Source organism: Amblyraja radiata, chromosome 9, assembly GCF_010909765.2.
Source record: "Amblyraja radiata isolate CabotCenter1 chromosome 9, sAmbRad1.1.pri, whole genome shotgun sequence".
Lineage (NCBI taxonomy): Eukaryota > Metazoa > Chordata > Chondrichthyes > Rajiformes > Rajidae > Amblyraja > Amblyraja radiata.
Genome location: NC_045964.1, coordinates 12,019,892 through 12,041,677, shown reverse-complemented (window position 1 = coordinate 12,041,677; position 21,786 = coordinate 12,019,892). Strand labels below are relative to the sequence as shown.

Genomic DNA, 21,786 nt, shown 5'->3' with positions numbered 1-21,786 from the left:
CATCTTCAATTTGGCCAGAATTGAAAAAATGACGGTGACAAAAATTAAACGCTTTCCAGTTTTTCCTTTGGCCTGTGGTTCAGCTCCACTTTGGTAGGAAGCATTGGACGTGAGGTACAATATTGAAGCAGTGAAGCTTGAGAGGATTGGAGAGATGCCTCATCCACGCTTAACCAATTTGACTTTCATTTAATTGCCCATCTCTCGTTGGTGGTGAGCGGCCTTCTTGAATTACTGCAGCCTTTGGGTATACCCACATGCCAAAGGGGATTTTGACCAAGCAATGGTGAATGAATATTGATCAGTATTGTGTGTAGCCTAGAGGCCAACTGCCAAGTGGTGGTGTCCCCATGTTTTTGCTGCCCATGACCTATCTGGTAGAGGTTGTAGGTTTGAAAGGTCATATCTAAGGATTATTTATGAATTGCTGTAGTGTATTCTGCAGATGGTGTAATCTTCCTGCTGAACTACATCAATGGTGGAGTGAATGAACGGTTGTGAATGAAGTGCCTATCAAGTGGACTGTTATGACCTACATGTTGTTGACCTTGAGTGTTGTTGAAGCTGCATCTTTCCAGACAAGTGGAGAATATTCCATCACACTCCTGAATTGAGCATTGTAGATGCTGGATAGCCAATGACAAGTTAGGAGATGAGTTATGCGCCACAGGATTCCCAGCCTCTGACCTTGCAGCTGCATAATGTTTATGGCTCCAGTTCAGTTTCTTTTGGAGTTATCGCATTGTGAAGATCATGGTACATTATACTTCCCTATGGAAAGTGGCACTGCAACTTGGGAAAAGTATATTTGCTGCAGTTTCATCTTTGTCTTCAGTTACTTGCTTAGATGGCTTAGGATGTTTGGTATGTCCACAACAATTGCCACCAACTTCTACAGTTGCACTTTAGAAAATTGGATGTACCACAGCATGGTTTAGGAACAGTGCCATTCAAGATTGCAAGAAATTACAGAGTGCTGTGGGCCCAGACCATGGCTCCCAGAGATTGTGGCAGCATTAATAATGATATTTCAAGAATCACTGGAGCCAAAAGTGCTGGAGAAACTCAGCGGGTGCAGCAGCATCTATGGAGCGAAGGAAATAGGCAACGTTTCGGGCCGAAACCCTTCTTCAGACTGATGTACGGTGGGGGGGGAGGGGGGGGGGGCGGTGGGGAGATGAAAGGAGAAAGGAAGAGGAGGAGCCAGATGGCTGAGGGAGAGCTGAGAAGGGGAGGAGACAGCAAGGGCTACCGGAAATTGGAGAAGTCAATGTTCATGCCGCTAGGATGCAATATTGGCATATTGGAAAATTGCCAATATAACCCTGCTGTACAAGAAGGGAACAAAGCAGTGGGAACTGTAGGCCGGTTAGTCTGACTTCAATGGTTGGTAAGATTTTAGTCCATTATAAAGGATGAGGTTACAGGGTACTTAGAAGTTCATGATAAAATTAGCCAAAGTCAGCATGGTTTTGTGAAGGGGAGATCACAAAACCATGAGGCTGCTAAGGAAGATGTGAACCCCTGGTATCAAAGGGCAGATACTAGCTTGGATAGCACGTTGGCTGGATAGCTGAAGGCAAAGAGTGTCAATAAAGGGGGCTTTTTCTGATAGGTTGCTAGTGACAAGCAGAGTTTCCAGGGGTTGGTGTTGGGGCTGCTACTCTTCATGTATATTAATGATTTGGATGAAGGGATTGAAGACTTTGTGGCCAAGTTTTCGGATGATACGAAAATAAGTGGAGGGGCAGGTAGTGTAGATAAAGCAGGGACTCTGCAGAAGGAGTTGCACATATTCTGTTGTGCTGCAGTAGGTAAGAATTTCATAGTTCTATCTGGGACACATGACAATAAAACTCTTGACAGGTTGGGAGAGTGAGCAGAGAAGTGGCAGATGGAATCTAGTGCAGCAAAGTGTGGAGTCATGCATTTTGCTAGTAGGAATAAAGGCATAGAATATTTTCTAAATGGGGAGAGAATATAGAAATCGGAGCTGCTGGAGCAGGATTCCCAAAAAGTAAATCTGCAAGTCAAATCGGTAAAGAAGGCAAACGCAATGTTAGCATTTATTTCTAGAGGGCTAGATTACAAAAACAAGGATGTTATGCTGAGCTGGTCAGGCTGCATTTGGAATGTTAAGAGCAATTTTGAGCACCATATCTGAGGAAGGATGTGCTAGCCCTGGAGAGGGACCAGAGGAGGTTTACAAGAATGATCCCAGGAATGAGTGGGTTAACTTATGATGAGCTTTTGACAGCACTGGGCTTATACTCACTGGAGTTTAGAAGAACGAGGCGGAGATCTCATTACTCAGTACTTAAACGCACTGAATAGTGAAAGACTCAGATAGAGCGGATGTGGAGAGAATGTTTCCACAAATGGGAGAGTCTAGGACTAGACTAGCCTCAGCAAGGCCACCAGCATAATCCCCCTGGTCACACATTCTTCTCCACACTCCTACCGGGCAAGTGGTACAGAAAATTAAAAAACTCATACCTCCAGATTCAGAGACAGTCTCTTCCCAATTGTTATGAGGCAAATGAACTGTCCTCGCACTAGCCAGAATGCAATCCCAACTTTCCATCTACCTCAATGGAGACCTTTGACTATCTTTAATCAGACTTTATCTTGCACTAAGTGTTGTACCCTATATTCTTTATCTGTACATTGTGGACGGCTTGATCGTAACCCTGCATAGTCTTTTCTTAGACTAGATAGTATGCAACTAAAAGCTTTTGGTACACACGGCAGTTATAAACTAAACAAAACTCTGACAAATATCCTGTTATGAGTATCAAAGTGGATAATGTCACATTTTCCATATTATATTTCAACAGTTATATTCATGCCCACTCACTTAGTTTGTTTATACTTCCTTTACTTTTTCTATATTTACAGTACAATCAAGTTTATTTTCATTTGCATACTGAAAAATACAATTTCATCACTCATCACATCCTAGCAACCTGAGAAAGATCAGTTTATTCCCACTCTTTGCTTTCTGTCTGAAGCCTCTTCTCACATGGTCCAAATGTCTAATCTTCTAAACAATCTCCTCTTTGAGACCTTGCAGCAAGTTTTCCAAATATTATAATACACTACATCCATTGGTTCCCCATTATCTATTCTATTAGTCACATCCTCAAAGAACTCCAGAAAATTTGTTTAATTGGAAATAAATGATATTTCTTTCACAAGTCCACTGCTTGCACAATTTTATGATTATTTTTTGTCATTACTTTCTTCATTATAGATTACAGCTTATTCCCCACCACTGCTGTTAGGGGCTAAGAGGTTGATCGTTCTCTACTTCTCCCCCCCCCCCACTCCACCTCTTAATTCAAGTTTACTATCCTCGAATTCCACAGGAATAATTGCAGATTCTATGGAACTTTGTCTGATAATAACCACAGCAACCAATCTATATCTGTCATAACCCTGAGATATAAATGATTAAATTCAAGGGATTTTTAAGCTTTGAAGCTCAGCAAGTTCACTGCTATTTGCTGACTAATACTTGGTTCCCTCAGTTCCTCCTAGCTAGAATATTAATTATCCTAGTTCATTATTCAGCATCTTAATAAATAAATCGAAAGGAAGTGTATAATTCGGTAGATAATTCAAATAAAACATTTTTCAAAAAAATCCCAAACCTTGCTTTCAAGAGTTAATTCGGGTGAAGGATTCTGCTGGCTTCTGGTTTGTGCAGCTGCATTTTTCACATATTGCCAGCAAAAGGCTCCCTTGAGTTTTGAACTGGAGATTGGATCCAGATTGTAGAAGTTAAGAGAAAGCGATTTGGGATCTGCCTGGAAACAGTAGGGAAAGAATGTTCCAAGCAGTGTTATGCTCTGTATCTTGGGGATAACATTTATTTCACTCGTATGACATTGATGTGCAAATTGTAATCCAAGTGCACTACAAATCCGTTTCTGATTGCTGAATACAGCCACTGCTGTCAAAAGAGTTGCCAAGATTTTTCAGTCCTCTAAACTGATAGTGGAGTACCAATATGAATTTTTACGTTTTTAAAGTCCAACTGCCTGGTCCTGCACCTTTCTGTCAACATGTCCCCACCTCTTCTCCCAATGTTTATATCCAGTGTCTAGTTCATTTTTAGTGTCTAGGTTAGTTTGATACATTTTAAATTGAACTGGTTTCATTGTAGATCATATTTTAAGCATATGAAGCATTTAACTGACTGCTGATGTCAGCCATTTTTGTAATTGTTACTGAGGTATATTCTGTGCCTTGACCTATATCCAGAACATTTTTATAGTGTTTTGATAAATGGGCAGTTTTAGCTTGTTTATCTATTTCAAACCAAGGAGATTGGCAATGTTCAAACAAAGGAAAATTAAGAATGTTTTAAATCTCTGGTCACAATGTCACAATGTTTTGTTGTCTCAAAATAGGAATAATACATGACCTCTATCTAATGTTTGATAGAAATGTGCTTGGTGTATTTAGACAGATAGTTCCAACATGAAATACTAAATAATTTGCAATTCAAAATAAAATGAGGTTGGTGAGTGTTATGCAGTTTAATTTTGTTTGACTACCTTTTCCATAACTTTAAGCTAGGTTTAAGGAAGAGAGTTGAACTCTTCAGTACTATAGTTTAATTACATTCAGAAAGTATTCAGACCCCTTCACCTTTTCCACATTTTGTTACGCTACAGACTTATTTTAAAATGGATTAAAATCATTTTTTTAATCATCAATCTACACACAATACCCCAGAATGAAGAAGCGAAACATCTGTTTGGAAATTTTTGCAAAGTAATTAAAAATAAATAACTGAAATATCACATTTAAATAAGTATTCAGACCCTTTGCTATGATACTCAAAATTGAGCTCTGGTGCATCCTGTTTACATTGATTATCCTTGAGATGTTTCTACAACTTGATTGGAGTCCACCAGTGGTAAATTAAATTGATTGTACATGATTTGGAAAGGCACACATCTGTTTATATAAGGTCCCACAGTTGACAGTGCATGTCAGAGCAAAAACCAAGCCATGAAGACAAAGGAATTGGCCGTAGACCTCCGAGACAGGATTGTGTCGAGACGCAGATCTAGGGAAGGGTATAAAACAATTTCTGCTGCATTGCAGGACCCGAGGAGCACAGTGGCCTCCGTCATTCTTAAATGGAAGAACTTTGGAACCACCAGGACACTTCATAGAGCTGGCTGCCCGGCCAAACTGAGCAATCGGGGGAGAAGGGCCTTGGTCAGGGAGGTGACCAAGAACCCGATGGTCACTATGACAGAGCTCCAGTGTTCCTTTGTGGAGATGGGAGAACCTTCCAGAAGGACAACTATATCTGCTGCACTCCACCAATCAGGCCTTTATGATAGAGTGGCCAGACGGAAGACACTCCTCAGTAAAAGGCACATGACAGCCCACTTTGAAGTTTGCCAAAAGGCACCTAAAGGACTCTCAGACCATGAGAAACAAGATTCTCTGGTCTGATGAAACCAAGATTGAACTTTTTGGCCTGAATGCCAAGCGTCACCTCTGGAGAAAACCAGGCACCGCTCATCACCTGAACAATACAATCCAGGGCAAGGGGTCACAGCTTAAGGATATGGGGGAAATCCTTTAAAACCGAGATGAGAAGAACTTTTTTCACACAGAGAGTGGTGAATTTCTGGAACTCTCTGCCACAGAGGGTAGTCGAGGCCAGTTCATTGGCTATATTTAAGAGGGAGTTAGATGTGGCCTTTGTTGCTAGGGGGATCAGAGGGTATGGAGAGAAGGCAGGTACGGGATACTGAGTTGGATGATCAGCCATGATCATATTGAATGGCGGTGCAGGCTCGAAGGGCCGAATGGCCTACTCCTGCACCTAATTTCTATGTTTCTATGTTTCTAATACCAAACCTACGGTGAAGCGTGGTGGTGGCAGCATCATGTTGTGCGGATGTTTTTCAGCGGCAGGAACTGGGAGACTAGTCAGGATCGAGGAAAAGATAAACGGAGCAAAGTACACAGAGATGCTTGATGAAAACCTGCTTCAGAGCGTTCTGGACCTCAGACTGGGGCGGAGGTTCACCAATGACCGACACAGCCTAGACATCGCAGGAGTGGCTTTGTGATAAGTCGGTGAATTACCTTGAGTGGCCCAGCCAGACAAGGACTTGAACCTGATCGAACATCTCTGGAGGGACCTGAAAATAGCTGTGCATCAACGCTCCCCATCCAACCTGACAGAGCTTGAGAGGATCTGCAGAGAAGAATGGGAGAAATTACCCAAATACAGGTGTGCCAAGCTTGTAGCGTCTTTCCCAAGAAGACTTGAGACTGTAATCGTAGCCAAAAGTGCCTCAACAAAGTACTGAGTAAAGGGTCTGAATACTTATGTAAATGTGATATTTCAGTTATTTATTTTTAATTACTTTGCAAGAATTTCTAAACACCTGTTTTTGCTTTTATTATGGGGTATTGTGTATAGATTGATGATAAAAAAAAGAGATTAATTTTAGAATAAGTCTGTAAAGTAACAAAATGTGGAAAAGTGAAGGTCTGAATACTTTCTGAATGCACTGTAAATGAAAATTACTTCTAACAAAATTCCCATTGGGTTCTTGTTCTTAAAGAATGACTGAATTTTCATTTGGGATTTCAGACTTGCTGGAATACAATAAGGTATTCCCTTTCTAGTTCTACGTAGGATCTCATTACCCATATGTAGAAACTTCATGTGAAAAATAAAATATGTACTAAGTTCAGTTCTGTTTAACAAAGGTCAAATTTAGAGCGAAGCCATAAAGTAGCAGGGAAGAAGAAAACAGGACCTCGGAGAGAAAGAAGTAATTCAGTTGAATCAAACTCCATCTATTTCACAGCCAGCACTGGGACTAAAAGCAATGCTGAAACCGAGAGTGAAGGAGGGTGAGTAAAGTTTTACACTGAAATGTGATCAAAGATAGTCATTCAGCATGAAAACCGGCTCTTTGGCCCAACTTGCCCATGTCCAACCCAGATGCCCTGTCTTCGCTAGTTCCATCTACCCATGCTTGACCCACTATTCCCCTAAACCTTTCCTATCCGTGCACCTGTCCAAATATCTTGTAAATTTTGTTATCGTATCTGCCTCAACTATATGCTCTGGCAGCTCATTACATACACCCACCATCCACTGTGTGGAAGAAAAAGATGCCCTTGTGTTCCTATTAAATCCTTCCCTCTTACCTTAAACCTATTTCATGTGGTCATTAATTTCCCTACTCTGAGTAAGATATTCTGTTCACTCACCCTATCTATTCCCCTCATAATTTTATAGACTTCTATATAATCACCCCCTCAGTCTACTGCAATCCAAGGAATAAAGTACAAGCCAGAACAACTTTGCACTATAGCTCAGGCCCATGAGTCATAGCACCATCCTCACAAATTGTCTGTGCACTCTTTGCAGCTTAATTACATTCTTCATATTACAGGGTGACAAAAATGGAATACAATACTCCAAATGCTTCCTCACCACTGTGTTGTACAACTGTAACATACCATCCCAACTTTTATACCTGATGCTCTGACTGATGAAGGCCAATGTACTGAAAGCTTTCTTGACAACCGCCTCTTTCGGAGAACTATATATGTGCATTCAATGGACAATAGGTGCAGGAGTAGGCCATTCGGCCCTTCGAGACAGCACCGACATTCAATGTGATCATGGCTGATCATCCACAATCAGGACTCCATTCCTGCCCTCTCTCAATATCCCTTAACTCCACTATCCATAAGAGCTTTATCTAACTCTCTTGAAAGCATCCAGAGAACCAGCCTCCACCGCCCTCTGAGGCAGAGAATTCCACACACTCACAACTGTGTGAAAAAGATTTTTCTCATCTCCGTTCTAAATTTCTTACCACTTATTCTTAAACTATGGCCCCTGGTTCTGTACTCCCCCAACATTGGGAACATGTTTCCTGCCCCCAGCTTGTCCAAACCCTTAATAATCTTATATGTTTCTATAAGATCCCCTCATCCTTCTAAATTCCAGAGTATACAAGCCCAGCCACTCCAATCTATCAACATATGACAGTCCTGCCATCCCGGGAATTAACCTTGTGTACTCCCTCAATAGCAAGAATGTCCTTTCTCAAGTTTGGAGACATACTACACACACTACTCCAGGTGTAGTCTCACTAGGGCCCTGTACAACTGTAGGAGGAATTCTTTGCTCCAATACTCAACTCCTCTTGTTATGAAGGCAAACATGCCATTCGCTTTCTTCATTGCCTGCTGTACCTGCATGCTTACTTTCGGTGACTGATGAACAAGGACTCCCAGATCCCGTTGCACTTCCCCTTTTCCCAACATGACAGCATTTAGATAATAATCTGCCTTCCTGTTTTTGCCACCAGTGGATAACCTCACATTTATCCACATCTGCCATGCATCTGCCCACTCACCCAACCTGTCCAAATCACCCTGCATCCTCCTCACAGTTCACACTGCCACCCAGTTTTGTGTCATCTGCAATGTTACTTTTAATCCCTTTATCCAAATCATTAATATATATTGTAAATAGCTGCGTTCCCAGCACCGATTCGTGCGGTACCCCACTAGTCACTGCCTACCATTCTGAAAGGGACCTGTTAATTCTTATCCTTTGTTTCCTGTCTGCTAACCAAATTTCTATCCATGTCAGCACCCTACCCCCAATACAATGTGCCCTAATTTTGCCCACTAATTTATGTGGGACCTTATCAAATGCTTTCTGAAAGTCCAGGTACACTACATCCACTGGCTCTCCCTTGGCCATTATCCTGGTTATATCCTCAAAAAATTCCAGAAGATTCAACAAACATGATTGTCCCTTCGTAAATCCATGCTGACTCGGACCGATCCTGCTACTGCTATCCAAATGTGCTGCTTTTTGATCTTTTATTATTGAGTCCAGCATCTTCCCCACCACCAATGGTCTCTAATTCCCTGTTTTCTCTCTGCTGCCCTTAAAGAGCAGGACAACATAAGCTACCCTCCAATCTACAGGAACTGATCCTGAATCTATAGAAAATTGGAAAATGTTCGCCAATGCGTCCACAAATTCTAGAGTCACTTCCTTAAGTACCCTGGGATGCAGACCATCAGGCCTTGGGGATTTATCAGTCTTCAGTTCCATCAGTCTACCCAGCACCATTTCCTGCCTAATGTGAATCTCCTTCAGTTCCTCTGCCACCCAAGATCCTCTGGCCACTTGTACATTAGGAAGATTGTTTGTGCCCTCCTTAGTGAAGATGGATCCAAAGTACCTGTTCAACTCCTCTGCCATTTCCTTGTTCCCCATAATAAATTCTCCCTTTTCATTCTTCAAGGGTCCAACTTTGGCCTTAACTAGTTTTTTCCTCTCCACATACCTAAAGAAGCTTTTGCTATCTTCCTTTATATTCTTGGCTAGCTTACCTTTGTATCTCATCTTTTCTCCTCATCTTTATTTAAACATCCCGAGATTCCTCTGCCTTACAACACTTCCTAGGGCCTCTGCCATTCACTGAAGGTCCTGCTCTGGTTTGACTTCGCAAAATGCAACACCTCACACATATCTGCATTAAACTCCCTTAACCATTTCTCAGCCCTCTTTCCCAGCTGATCAAGTTGTACCATCCATGTGTCTCGTTAATGAACTGAGAAATACAAAATCACTCACTTATGTTATTGGCTCCTTTTAGTCCATCTATCTATATCTATAGAATATTAAAACTCTGTGGCTGCTGGCTGGCTGTGTTTCTGCCTGACTTGTGGGTGCCAGCCTTTGATTCGTTGCTACGCCCAGATTTTTTCCATTTCTGTAGAGATTTCACTTTTCATTCCAAGTATCCACTCCTGATTAAATCTCGTTGTGTTTGTGTACACATTTTTAATAAAATCCTTCTCCCCCCCCCCCCCCCCCCCCCCCCCCCCACTCACTCATTTTGTCGCCTCCTGCTGGCCAGAGACCATAACGGCTGCTGGCGCCCGCATCTCGCCTCAAAGACGCCATTTAAAAACAGCCGCACTGCTGAGTCTTGAACGGCTTGTGTTGGAGGACCACGTCTCCCGTGGGGGCTACGGGTATGGAACGGCTGCGTTGGGGGAGCAGACCCAACGGGTCTGCACTTGGTCTAATATATTACTAAAACTCTCATCTTGTTTTTAGTGAGTCTGCGTGCGTGCGTGTCTGTCGGCATGCGTGTCTGTCTGTGTGGTCGTCATGCCCTGAATTATGCCAAAATGGTACATGATAGTGCTACAATTTTTGGACCACCTTACTCACACATGTCCTGTGGTGTATTATATCAAGTTTTCTTCTGATTGATGGTATATTTTACATTTTTGACATTACAAAATCCCACTTTGAGAAAATTTTCTTCCATCAGCATTGGCAGTTAGCAGCTATGACGTCACAATGGGATCTCATTTACATAAACTGCCATCCCACTTTGAGAAAAATGTCTTCCATCTGCACTGACAGTTAGCAGCTATGATGTCACATTGGGATCTAATTTACATAAACTGCCGTCAACAGTGTTCCACCCAGTGAAATGAGAGATTTGTTACATTGTTGGAAGGAGAGTGAGGGGAGGAGGAGAAATGTTATTTAAACATTGTGTTTAGAGGCGGAGTGGGATTGGGGAGAGGTGAAGAGTGGAGTAGCAGGAAGAGGAAGGAGGTAGGGAGGGGAGAGGGGTTATGGAGGGAGGGAATGACGGTAGGGGAAAGGAGGTAGAGGGAGTGGAGGAGGAGAGGGGAGAGAAGAGGAGCGGGAGGAAGTGTTGGGGGATGAGGGGAAATGAGCTGCGCCTGCGCAGTTGGGGGCTATGGGTGAGTGGTGGAATATTGTATTGGGGGATCGGGTTGCGTTGGGGGAACGGGTGAGTGGTAGAAAATGGTTGTGTTGGGGGAACGGGTGAGTGGTGAAATATTGCCTTGAGGGAACGGGGCCCAACAGGTCAGGGGGGTAGGGAGGGAGAGGGGTTATGGAGGGAGGTTAGGGAGTGACTGAGGGTAGGGGAGAGGTAAGGGAGGGAGTGAGGAGGGGAGGAGGAGAGGGGAGGAGAGGGGAGAGAAGAGAGGAGGGGGAAGGAGTTTTGGGGATGGGGGAAATGAGGCGCGTATGCGCAGTTGGGGGCCATGGGTGAGGTGGAATATTGCATTGGAGGAACGGGTTGCGTTAGGGGAACATTTGAGTGATGGAATAAAGCATTGGGGGAACGGGCCCAAGTGGTCCCACTTGGTCTAATATATCATATACCTATTAATAGTGTGATCTTGTATATGTATTTATTTATTTGTGGGTGTGTTTGTGTTTAATCACATCTTCTTGAAAAAATTGTAAAATGTTTACATATTCCGGTAGAGATTTTCCCCCTGGAGTCCAAAATCGCCTTATCTGAAAATGTAATGCTTTATTTCTCGAGTTATTAATGAAAATGTTCAAAAATCTGAAAAAAATGGAGAAAAAAAAGCTGTCTTCTTGCTCGTGCTGCGAGTGACGTCACCTCCCCCCCCCCCCATACTCTGGCCCTGCCGGGGGCGACGGGGTATTGCGTTTGGTAAACGGCTCTCCCCTGTGACAACGTGCCCCCCTGCCCCGCTCAAACTCTACCCCCCTCCCTCACTGCCCCCTGCCGCTCCCTCTCTGCTCCCCTCCCGCGCCCTCTCCGCCACACATGCCTCCCGTGGGGGCTACGGGTAGGGGACGGGTGCGTTGGGGGAGCAGACCCAACGGGTCTGCACTTGGTATAGTATATTACAAAAACTCTCATCTTGTTTGTTTGTAAGGCTACCTCTCTGTGTGTCTGTCTGTGATTCATGTTCTGATGCCATGAATTACATCACAACGGTACAGGATAACACTACAATTGGGCCACCTTACTCACCACTGTCCTGTGGTGTGTTGTATCAACTTTCATTCAGATTGATGTTATATTGTACAAGTTATTCACATTTTTAACTTTACAAAATCCAGTTTGAGAAAAAAAATCAGTTGAAGTTACAGTAGCTGTTACAGCAGTGATGTCACAATGGATCTCATTTACATAAACTGCCCGTCAGCAATGCTCCACTGTTACAATGTTAACAAAGCCAGTGCAATGAGATATTTGTTACGTTGTTGTAAGGAGAGGGAGGGAATGGGGGAGGGAATGTGGAGAGGATTGTTGTTTAAAGTTATTTAAACAGATAGAGGGAAAAGAGGGGGGTAAGGAATGGAGAGGGGTTATGGAGTGTGGGAGGAAGTGACTTGAGGATAGGAGGGAGGGAGAGGTGTGGGAGGGAGGGGAGGAGGAGAGAAGAGGGAGGGTGAAGAGGAAGGGGAGGGTGTTGGGGGATGAGGGGCAATGAGCCACGCCTGTGGAGTTGTGGGCTATAGGGGAGTAGTGGAATATTGCATTGGGGGAACGGGTGAGTGGTGGAAACGGGTTGCATTGGGGGAACGGGTGAGTGGTGGAATATTGCGTTGGGGGAACGGGGCCTAACTAGTCAGGGGGTAGGGGTTATGGAGGGAGGGAGTGACTGAAGGTAGGGAGTGACTGAGGGTATGGAGTGACTGAGGGTAGGGGAAAGGAGAGGTAGGGATAGGTGAGCTAGGGAGAGGAGGAGGAAAGGGGAGAGAAGAGGGAAGGTGAAGAGGAGGGGGAGCAAGTGTTGGAGGATGAGGGGAAATGAGCTGCGCCTGCGCAGTTGGGGGTTATTGGTGAGTGGAATATTGCGTTGGGGGAACGGGTTGCATTGGGGGAACGGATGAGTGGTGGAAGCGGGTTGTGTTGGGGGAACGGGTGAGTGGTGGAATATTGCATTGGGGGAATGGGGCCCGACGGCCCGGGGACAATCCCCCCCCCCCCCCCCCCCCCATGTTTTGTAATCCGGATTTAGAAATTCAGTGAAAAAAATTCTATTAGACAGTGGGGGTGTCACGGCTAAGCACTTGTTAAATGTCTCCATTAACATCATTATCTCTCCCCCCGCCCCCCTAATATTTATGTTTTAGGCATTACATAGCCCGGTGCGGATTAAAATCGAACTGCTGCATCCATGCTCCCGATCTCAAAGCCCCCGCTGGCCGATTTTTAGCCGCGCCAGGCGATGAAAGGCCCCACAACTGGGCTGATTCTCGATCCGAAACGTCACCTATTCCTTCGCTCCATAAATGCTGTCTCACCCGCTGAGTTTCTCGAGCATTTTTGTCTACCTTCGATTTTTCCAGCATCTGCAGTTCTTTCTTAAACGTGTCAGCTCCCGATGTTACCATCAGCAGGGCCCACGGCTGAAGCCTCAGAAGCTGTGTGTGTGTGTGTGTGTGTGTGTCCCCACCAATCAATTGTGTCCCCCCCCCCCCATGTTTTGACAGCGATTTCTGCCCCTGCCCAACGGGTCCCACTTGGTCTAGTACAACATAAATATTAGAAGTTTTGCATATCATAACGTTTACTGACCATTCATGAGAATGTGTTCATTGACTTTTTATATTAACTTTATTTTGCAGCAGACTTTGCCTGATTTGCTGAGTATTTCCACCCGTTTCTTATGTGATTTGACAAGGTACATGTGGAGATGATGTTTCTTCTGCTTGGAATATCTTGAACCAGGGATCACAAACTCAAACTCAAAATAAGGGGTTGGTCACTCAGGACAGTTAAGAAGGAATTTTGTCACCAAGATGGGAGTGAATCTTTGGAATTTTTTACCTCAGCGAGCTGTGGAAGGTTAGTTGTTAAATGTATTCAAGGCAAAATCAGTAGATTTCTGGATGTTAATGAAATAGAGGGACATGAGATTAGTGTTGGAAAGTTCTTGGAAAGAGGTAAAGGAGCCTTGAGGATGGGGTAACAAGGAAAGAGTGAGCGAAACATGAAGAAAATGCAATAGTTAAATAGTGAAAACGTTGATTTCTGGTACCTAATAGTAGAAATTATTCTTATTGCAAGAAAAAGTAGATGGAAATTGAAAGAGCTTGAAATAAGTTATTGCGTAGCACATGTTGGTATTGAGATAGTATTAAAAGGGAACAGGTTCAAGGATCTGACAAGTAGAACAGACAAAGGCTCACTCGTCCATTTAGTTACAAACAGATTTATTGTCAAGAGGGAACAAAAACAATATGTCTCTATGCGTGGGGTCTGTTTAACAGCAGCACACCTCCCTCTCTCTCTGCCTACGTCCACGGTGCTGTTCGCGACCCAGCCCAGTGTTGAACCCCTCTCGTAAAAGAACTAACTCATGGCTTCCCGGTGCCTGCATTTATGCAGGCACAAATCGTTGAAATAACCGTTGTTAATTCCTGGCCAATAGCGTCACTTCCAAATTCAAACTGCAACCGATGGCAGGAGCCTGCATCTGAGCGAGGCCCTTCTTCCCCCCCTTGGAAGCAAAGTGCTAGCAGCCGCAGACGGCGCGTGAGGTAATACACACAGGTTTGAACAAAGCGCTACTGGCTTGGCGCGTGAAGTTTTAAACAAAGCGCTGTCGGCCACAGTGTTATCGGGCTTTAAACACAGTGCTACCGGCCACAGCACTACAGGCTTTAAACAGCGCTACCGGCCACAGCGCTATCAGGCATGGACTGTTCGCGCAAAACTCATTACAGATAGAGAATTAAACTTCAAAAGAAATAGGCTGTATTTAATCTTTTGACCAGGAATCACGTGGGCAGGTGATTAAGCCAGAAGTTTTCTGCTCCAGATCCTCGGAATGTTTTTAACAAGTGTTAAAAAAACTCTGGGGCAAGGAAGGTAGTATTCAGGTCAATTACTTTCATTATAACCAGAAATGTTTGAAATTTAACTTGGAAAAAATATGTGGATATAAACGATGTAAGGGAAAAGGTTTGAGAAAATATATTTGAAGTGGCGATGGTGGTGATGATTGGCAGAGACGGGAAATTACAAAGGAAAGATCTTGATTAAGCAAGAAGGTAGGAATCATCAGCTCGTATGCATCCATGAAAGTTACTGATCTTTGATTTAATAGGTACAATACAAAGCTCTAGTGTTCTTTGTTAGAGTACTGGATGTAATATTGCACCCTTGATCTGTTTTGCAGACCAAATACTGTATATTTGAATGGTCTGCCTCTTGCTACAATCGTTGGTTTTTGGTATTAGATCTAGACCAATTGGCTTGGGTACACAGGCATTTAAGGCATTTATGGATATACTACACCTTTACCTCTTTGGTTGCCTTAACTTTCATGCTGGTCAGATTGTCCAAGAAGCAATTTACACTTGTGATAACTTTTCAGTCATAGTTATAGTGGTAATGCTAGCCTCTTGCATTGTTGTAAGAAAGCCGTTGTAAAATTCCAGATGTTTTCTGCAGCAGAGCATATGAATCCAGTGTTAAAATCATCCATTTGTCTACATGGCATTTAATAAGATTATGGCTGATCTGATTGTAACCTCAACACCTGTCTGCTACCCAGTAACCTTTCATACCCCTTTGTTGATGTTAATCTATCCTGTTTTAAAACTATTCAAAGACTTCCCATTTGAGAAAGAGTGATTCAAAGACACTCAAACTCCAGAGAGTGAATGATACCTCTTGGGAATGAATTGCAAAAAAATTACCTCCTGTCCATTTTAAATGGACAATCTTTTTTGTAAAATGGTGAGCTGGTTTGAGATTGCCCCACATGTACGATGCAGTGGAACAACTACTAGACTTCCTTTTTACAGCTCCAGCAACATGGTTCAATCCTGACCTCCAGTGCTGACTGTGTTGAATTTGCACATTCTTCCTTTGGGGGGGGGGGGGGGGGGTATATGATAGGAATGTGGTGAAAATAAGTTAGAAGAAAATTTTCTGGATATGGGATTGTTATGAGTGCCAGCATCAACAAGGAGGCTCCTTTTATATCATTAAGAAATATGGAAACATCTTCTCCATGCCTAGCTTGTTAAGACTGCTCAAGATTGAGCTAATGTGGAGGTATGTTGCAAACTCGGGTTGTGATCCCGAGGTTCAATATCTGGCCTGAGCAGAGATGACTGCTCTTGGTTAATTAAAACATTTTGGTGTATGGAACAATTGATAGCAGAAATCCAGCCAGTTGTGAACATAGGCCAATGATCTTTGAATCAAATGCTGACATGATCAGTCTCAGCTTTGGCAAGATACTTGGCAAACTTCTATGCAAGCCTATCTACTGTGTCAATATCTACAGGAGATGGAATGCAGAAAATTCATAGAAAAGTATGATTTATGCCACACGGTGGCAGAAGGCTCTCAGGTTGCCGCGCAGTGGCAGAAGGCTCCAGGGCTGCCCAGGAGACCCAGGGAGGAAGTTCTGAAGGTTGCTCTTGGTCCCAAAGACAGGAGATTCGAGGAGGGATCTGTTTGCGCGACGGATGTGAGGAGTGCGTCTTCAAGGTCGATTGCTGGAAATGTGCCCGAGACTCAAAAGCGGTCGGGCGCGAAAAAGGACATTGGTTTGTGTGCTGAGCTGGTTGAGGGCGACAGATGAGGCTCTGCTGCAAGCCTGGGGCTTACCTGGATCTGAAGCCGCTCCAGTACATCGAGCGCATGGACTTTGGACTTTTTGTAAATGGCGCCAAAATATGGCGACTCGTGCATGTGTGATCGATGCAAAAAGAATTTCACTGTGCAGTGCACACGTGACAATAATGCACCACTGATTTCTTATACTCCAGTTTGAACCTGCTCTGTTCTGAGATTCAGTTGAGATTCATTTTAAACATGAGCACTTAATGTCCTGCTTTGTTAAATGTGGGGTAGGTCTCCAGTTTGCCAAAGGGTAATAATACGGACTTTGGATACCTTGCAAAGAATCCGCTTATATGAATGGAAATTGTATTTTTTGTGTGTGATTTTTTAAAACCTATGTCAGATCCCTAGTACTAATTTTACATAGGAGTTGGGTAAACTGAAAATCCAGTTTCATCCAACTTTTACAGGTGGAAATCATAATATAATAAGAATGAGGTCCCATGAATTACTTAATGGTTATAGTGCATTTAAAAAAGTAATGTTAATTGGATGTAGAATGATTGATAATTACAGAGAAAAAAAACCCCAATGGATTTACACAAGCATAATTAAAAGCAAAGTCTAAAACCAGAAATTAGGATACATGAGGGCCTGCAGATGCTAGAAACTTGAGCAAAACACAAAGTGCTGGAGGAATTCAGTGGGCTAGGCAGTATTTGTGTTTCAGGTTGTTTCAGATGCTGTTTCTGGTCAGTGTAGCGGCACCTAGTGGTGGGGCTGGGAAGTCGGAACCCTCGTCATTGGTCGGCACTGTCACGTGACCGTAGGGGTTTGTTCGCGGGCTTTTAGAGAGTCTTTAGTAATTAGCGCTCCTCACATCGACAGGAGCTGTAATCGTTAGCTAGACTAGGTACGCAATGTTACGAGTTTTTGTTTGTGTTTTTGTTAATGAAATAATTTTGCTCAACCTGCCTGGTCTCACTACATTGGTGACCCCGAAGATACGAACGTTTTTCGGGTCCGAAAATGAACGCCGCCGAAAACCTCGACGCCAACCCGCCCAGTAGAACGCGGTTTCACTTAAACTGCCCATTTTCTAGACAGTCCATCCTCGTGTGGTTCCAAAAAAATCGAGGCTCAGTTCCAAATCCGGCAAATCGTCGCGGATTCCAATAAGTATTTCTACGTGGTCGGCACGCTCAATCAGGAAACCGCCACCCGATTGCTCCCTTAGCTCCAAAATCCGCCTGCCAACAACAAATATGAGGGCCTCAAGGCGCTGCTGCTGCATACTATCGGGCTCAGCCGCCGCGATCGTGCAGCCAGGCTCCTGCACATGGACGACCTCGGTGACCGCAAGCCGTTGGTGCTGATGAGCGAGATGCTGTCATTGATGGATGGTCACCAGCCTTGTTTCCTTTTCGAGCAGGCTTTCCTGTAGCAGATGCCCGTCAACATCTGCCTGCTCCTCGCCGGGTGCGACTTCACCGACCCCCTGCAACTCGCCGAGCGGGCGGACGAGTTGTGGCTCGCCAAGCAGCAGGACGGTGCTTCCATCAGCCGGGTGTCCACGGCTCCGCCACGACCTCCGCAACGACCTCGACGGTCCGTTCCACCATCAACCGACAACGCCTCGCCGCAACCGACCGCCATGGATCACTGTAAATGCCAGTGGTGTTACTACCACCAACGCTGGGGTGCGGAGGCCCGCCGATGCCGTGCTCCCTGCACACATCCGGGAAATGCCTCAGCCTTTCGCCAGTAGAGGCTATCGTGGTCGGCCAGAAACATTGCCTCTACGTCCGGGACCGCCATTTCGGGCTCAGATTCCTCGTGGACACCGGGGCCGAGTGCAGCATCGTACCTCCGTCTGGGGTCGATACCCATTCTGGTAAGCGAGGCCCCACCCTGACCGCCACCGTCAACGGCAGCCCCATCTGAACATATGGCACTCTCACCGCTCCTTTAGTCTTCGGCTCCCGCCATTACACATGGCTGTTTACCATCGCAGACGTCTTCCAGCCATTGCAAGACGTCGATTTCTTACGGGCCTATTCCCTACTGGTTGACGTCAAGGGCCAGCTCCTCGTTCATCCCGAGACCTACCAGCATGCATCACCACGGCCTGACGCGGACAGTGTTTTTGACCGCTAGCTCCTGTAAAGACTCGTCAAACACGCGATGTCTTCACTACTAGTTTATTACAAACATTGTTATAATACACACACTGTGCCCTAGCTGTCCGTGGTCTGTCACTGGAGCTAGAGAGAGAGCGAGAGGTGGGGAGGCTACAATTATACTGAAGATAATGGGGAGTGGTTAGTAGTGGTGAGGTCACTATGTTAAAGGAGCATGCACTGATCTACATCCTTCCCCTTGGAAAACAAAGCATTACAATAGTAACAGCGCGACCACGACTCATACGCTAGAAACAAACCCGCGCGTACACCGGCAGGAAACAGTTAAAACATTCAAGCAAGCTCCCCGTAACGTACAGGCGGCTTGACCAACCGCCCGGAGCGGGTACGCAGCCCGCCCTCCCCCTCCTCCGCAGGAAGAGCAGGGACAAGAGAAGGAGCGGTGACAGGGGAACGGGCAGGAGAACGCGCAGGAGAGGGAGGACGAGGAGACCGGGGAGGAGAAACGGGCACCGCTGCGGGCACGCGAGCGGGCGAGTCAGGCGAGGGGGGACCAGGAGGAGCAGTGGGAGAACGGGGCACAAAGAGTTGAGAAGGCAGAGTCCTGGGCATGCGAGGAGTGGTGGGCAGAGAGGAAGCAACCGGAGGGGCAAAATGGGCTGCAGGAGGCGGAGCGGGCTCGTCGACCAGCAGCAAATGCTGGCGGGACCGGCGGTTGATGGTACCCTCGTAGTCAACTAGGTAAGACCGCGGAGAGCCCGCAGAGCCGACGACAACAGCCAGCCGGTAGTGTCCGGAGGCGGACTGCGTCCGGACCACCTGATTCGGGAAAAGACGCGGAAGGGGACGGCAGGACTTGTCATGGGAGCGCTTCTGGATAGCCTGTTTCTGGGCGATGCGCTCCTGGACAGCAGCAGGGCTGAGGAGACAGGGATCGGAGGGCGTGTGGTGCGGGACATGAGCCGCTGAGCAGGCGAGCCCAGGGCAGGGTCACGGGAAATATTGCGGAGGTTGAGTAGGGCCAGGTAAAAATCCGACCGCGAGAGTCTACAATGCTCCAGCAGCTCCTTGGCACTGCGGACGGCGCGCTCAGCAAGGCCGTTGCTCTGCGGGTACTCAGGGCTGCTGGTGAGGTGGCGAAAGTTCTAGGAGGCAGCGAAGGCGCTGAACTCCGCACTCGAGAACTGGCCACCGTTGTCAGACTGCAAAGTCACAGGAGAGCCAAAGGTCGCAAAGTGGCGGCGCAGCTTCCCGATGACAGCAGCAGATGTGAGGGAGGGCAGCTAATCCACCTTGAACCAGCTGGAGTAGGAGTCCACAAGGACCAGGAAATGCTTGCCACACCACTCAAAAATGTCAGTGGCGACCGACATCCACGGCAGGTCGGGGGCAGGCTGTTGCAGGAGAGGCTGGCTTTGCTGATGGGGAGCGAGGCTATTGCAGGTTGAGCAGGCGGAGACCCTCTCTCGGATGTCCTGTGCCATGCCGGGCCAATAAAACTGGCTCTGTGCCTGGGACAGAGTGGCCTCGGCCCCGGGATGGCCGCTGTGGGCAGTATGGAAATAGTGGTCCCGCAACGCAGCAGGCACCACAAACTTGTGGCCCTTCACCACCACGCCGTCGTGCAGCACAAGTTCATCCCGGACTAGGAAGTAGGGCGCAGCACCATCCGGCAAGGATGAGTGATGGTCAGGCCAGCCACGACGGATGACGTCCGCAAGCTGTTGCAGGGCAGGATCCTTGGCAGTGTGCTTAATCAGGGACTGCATCTGCTGGGAAGGCACAATATTAACGTTTAACACCATCAGGTCAGACGATTCGTATGGGTGTCGGGCAGTGGACGTCAGCGGTGCGCGGGACAGCGTGTCGGCCACAAACATGTCCTTGCCCTTGCGGTACACGATTTGAAACGTGAAGCGCTGGAGCTGCAGCATCATACGCTGCAAACGGGAAGAGGCAACATGGATCGGCTTATTCAGGATCGTGACCAGCGGCTGGTGGTCGGTCTCAATAGTGAAGGTGTTGCCCAGAATGTAATCCTTGAACTTCGAGCACGCAAACACCACGGCAAGGAGCTCCTTCTCGATCTGAGCGTAACGCTGCTCAGCAGGGGTCATGGTGCGGGAAGCGTAGGAGACAGGCAGCTGCAGGCCGTCGTAGAGCTGCAGGCAGGCGGCACAGAGACCGAACTTCGAGGCATCGCAGGTGAGGACGATGGGGCGCTTCAAGTCGAAGAACTTGAGAGTAGGGGTGCAAACCAGCTGGGATTTCAGGGCTTCGAAAGCCGTCTGATGGTGCGGGAACCAAACCCAGGCAGTGTCCTTCTTGGTCATTTCTCTCAGAGGTGCACTCAGCTCGCTGAGGTCGGGAATGAATTTCCCCGGGTAGTTCACCATGCCCAGAAAGCGCTGCAGGCTGGGCACGTCGGCTGGAGCGGGCATCTCCGAGACCGCAGCTGTCTTCTGTGAAGCCATGAAGACGTGGCCCACGTACGTGACCTCCGGGACGCGGAAACGGCACTTCTTGGGGTTAAGTTTGAGGTTGACCTCACGAGCCCTATCCAAGACTTGACGGAGGTGGAGGTCGTGCTCAGCGACGTCCCTCCCGTACATCAGGATGTCATCGACTATGATAGCACACGGCAGACCGGCAAACAGCTGCTCCATGGTGCGCTGGAAAACCTCGCTGGCAGAATTGATCCCGAAAGGCATGCGGAGGAAACGGAACCTGCCGAAAGGTGTGCTGAAGGTAGTCAGGAAGGAGGAACGTTCATCCAGCGGAATCTGCCAGAAAGAGCTCTTGGCATCGAGGACAGAGAAGACAGTGGCTGGGCCAACCTGTGCAGCGACGTCCTCCACCGTTCGCATGCGGTAGTGCGGGCGCTTGATGGCAAGGTTCAGGTCCTTGGGGTTTATACAGATTCGAATCTCACTCTTGTCCTTCTTCGCAGCAACAACCATGGTGGAGACCCACCGGGTGGGATCACTCACCTCCTTGAGAATGCCCATGGCCACCATGTGGCGCAGAGTTGACTCCACCCTGTCCTTCATGGCAAAGGAGACGCGGTGAGCCGGGCGGATTACCAGATCGACCACCGGGTCCACAACGATTTTGTAATTGCAGGGTAGTTCACCCAACACATCATCAAAACGATCAGGGTACTCGCTCATGGGGTCCATGTGGGCCTGCACCAGGTGGATACCGCGGTGGAA

The 21,786-nt window shown here is 46.5% G+C and overlaps 1 protein-coding gene across 1 annotated transcript in view; it reads left to right on the top strand.

Annotated features, from left to right (window-relative positions):
• Positions 1 to 21,786, top strand: part of LOC116977291 (regulator of microtubule dynamics protein 3-like) — a 79,257-nt gene that overhangs the window by 29,309 nt on the left and 28,162 nt on the right. The window contains exon 3 of the mRNA XM_033027788.1: positions 6,754 to 6,900. Within this exon, the coding sequence (XP_032883679.1) occupies positions 6,754 to 6,900 (147 nt within the window). The remainder of the gene's footprint in view (positions 1 to 6,753; positions 6,901 to 21,786) is intronic.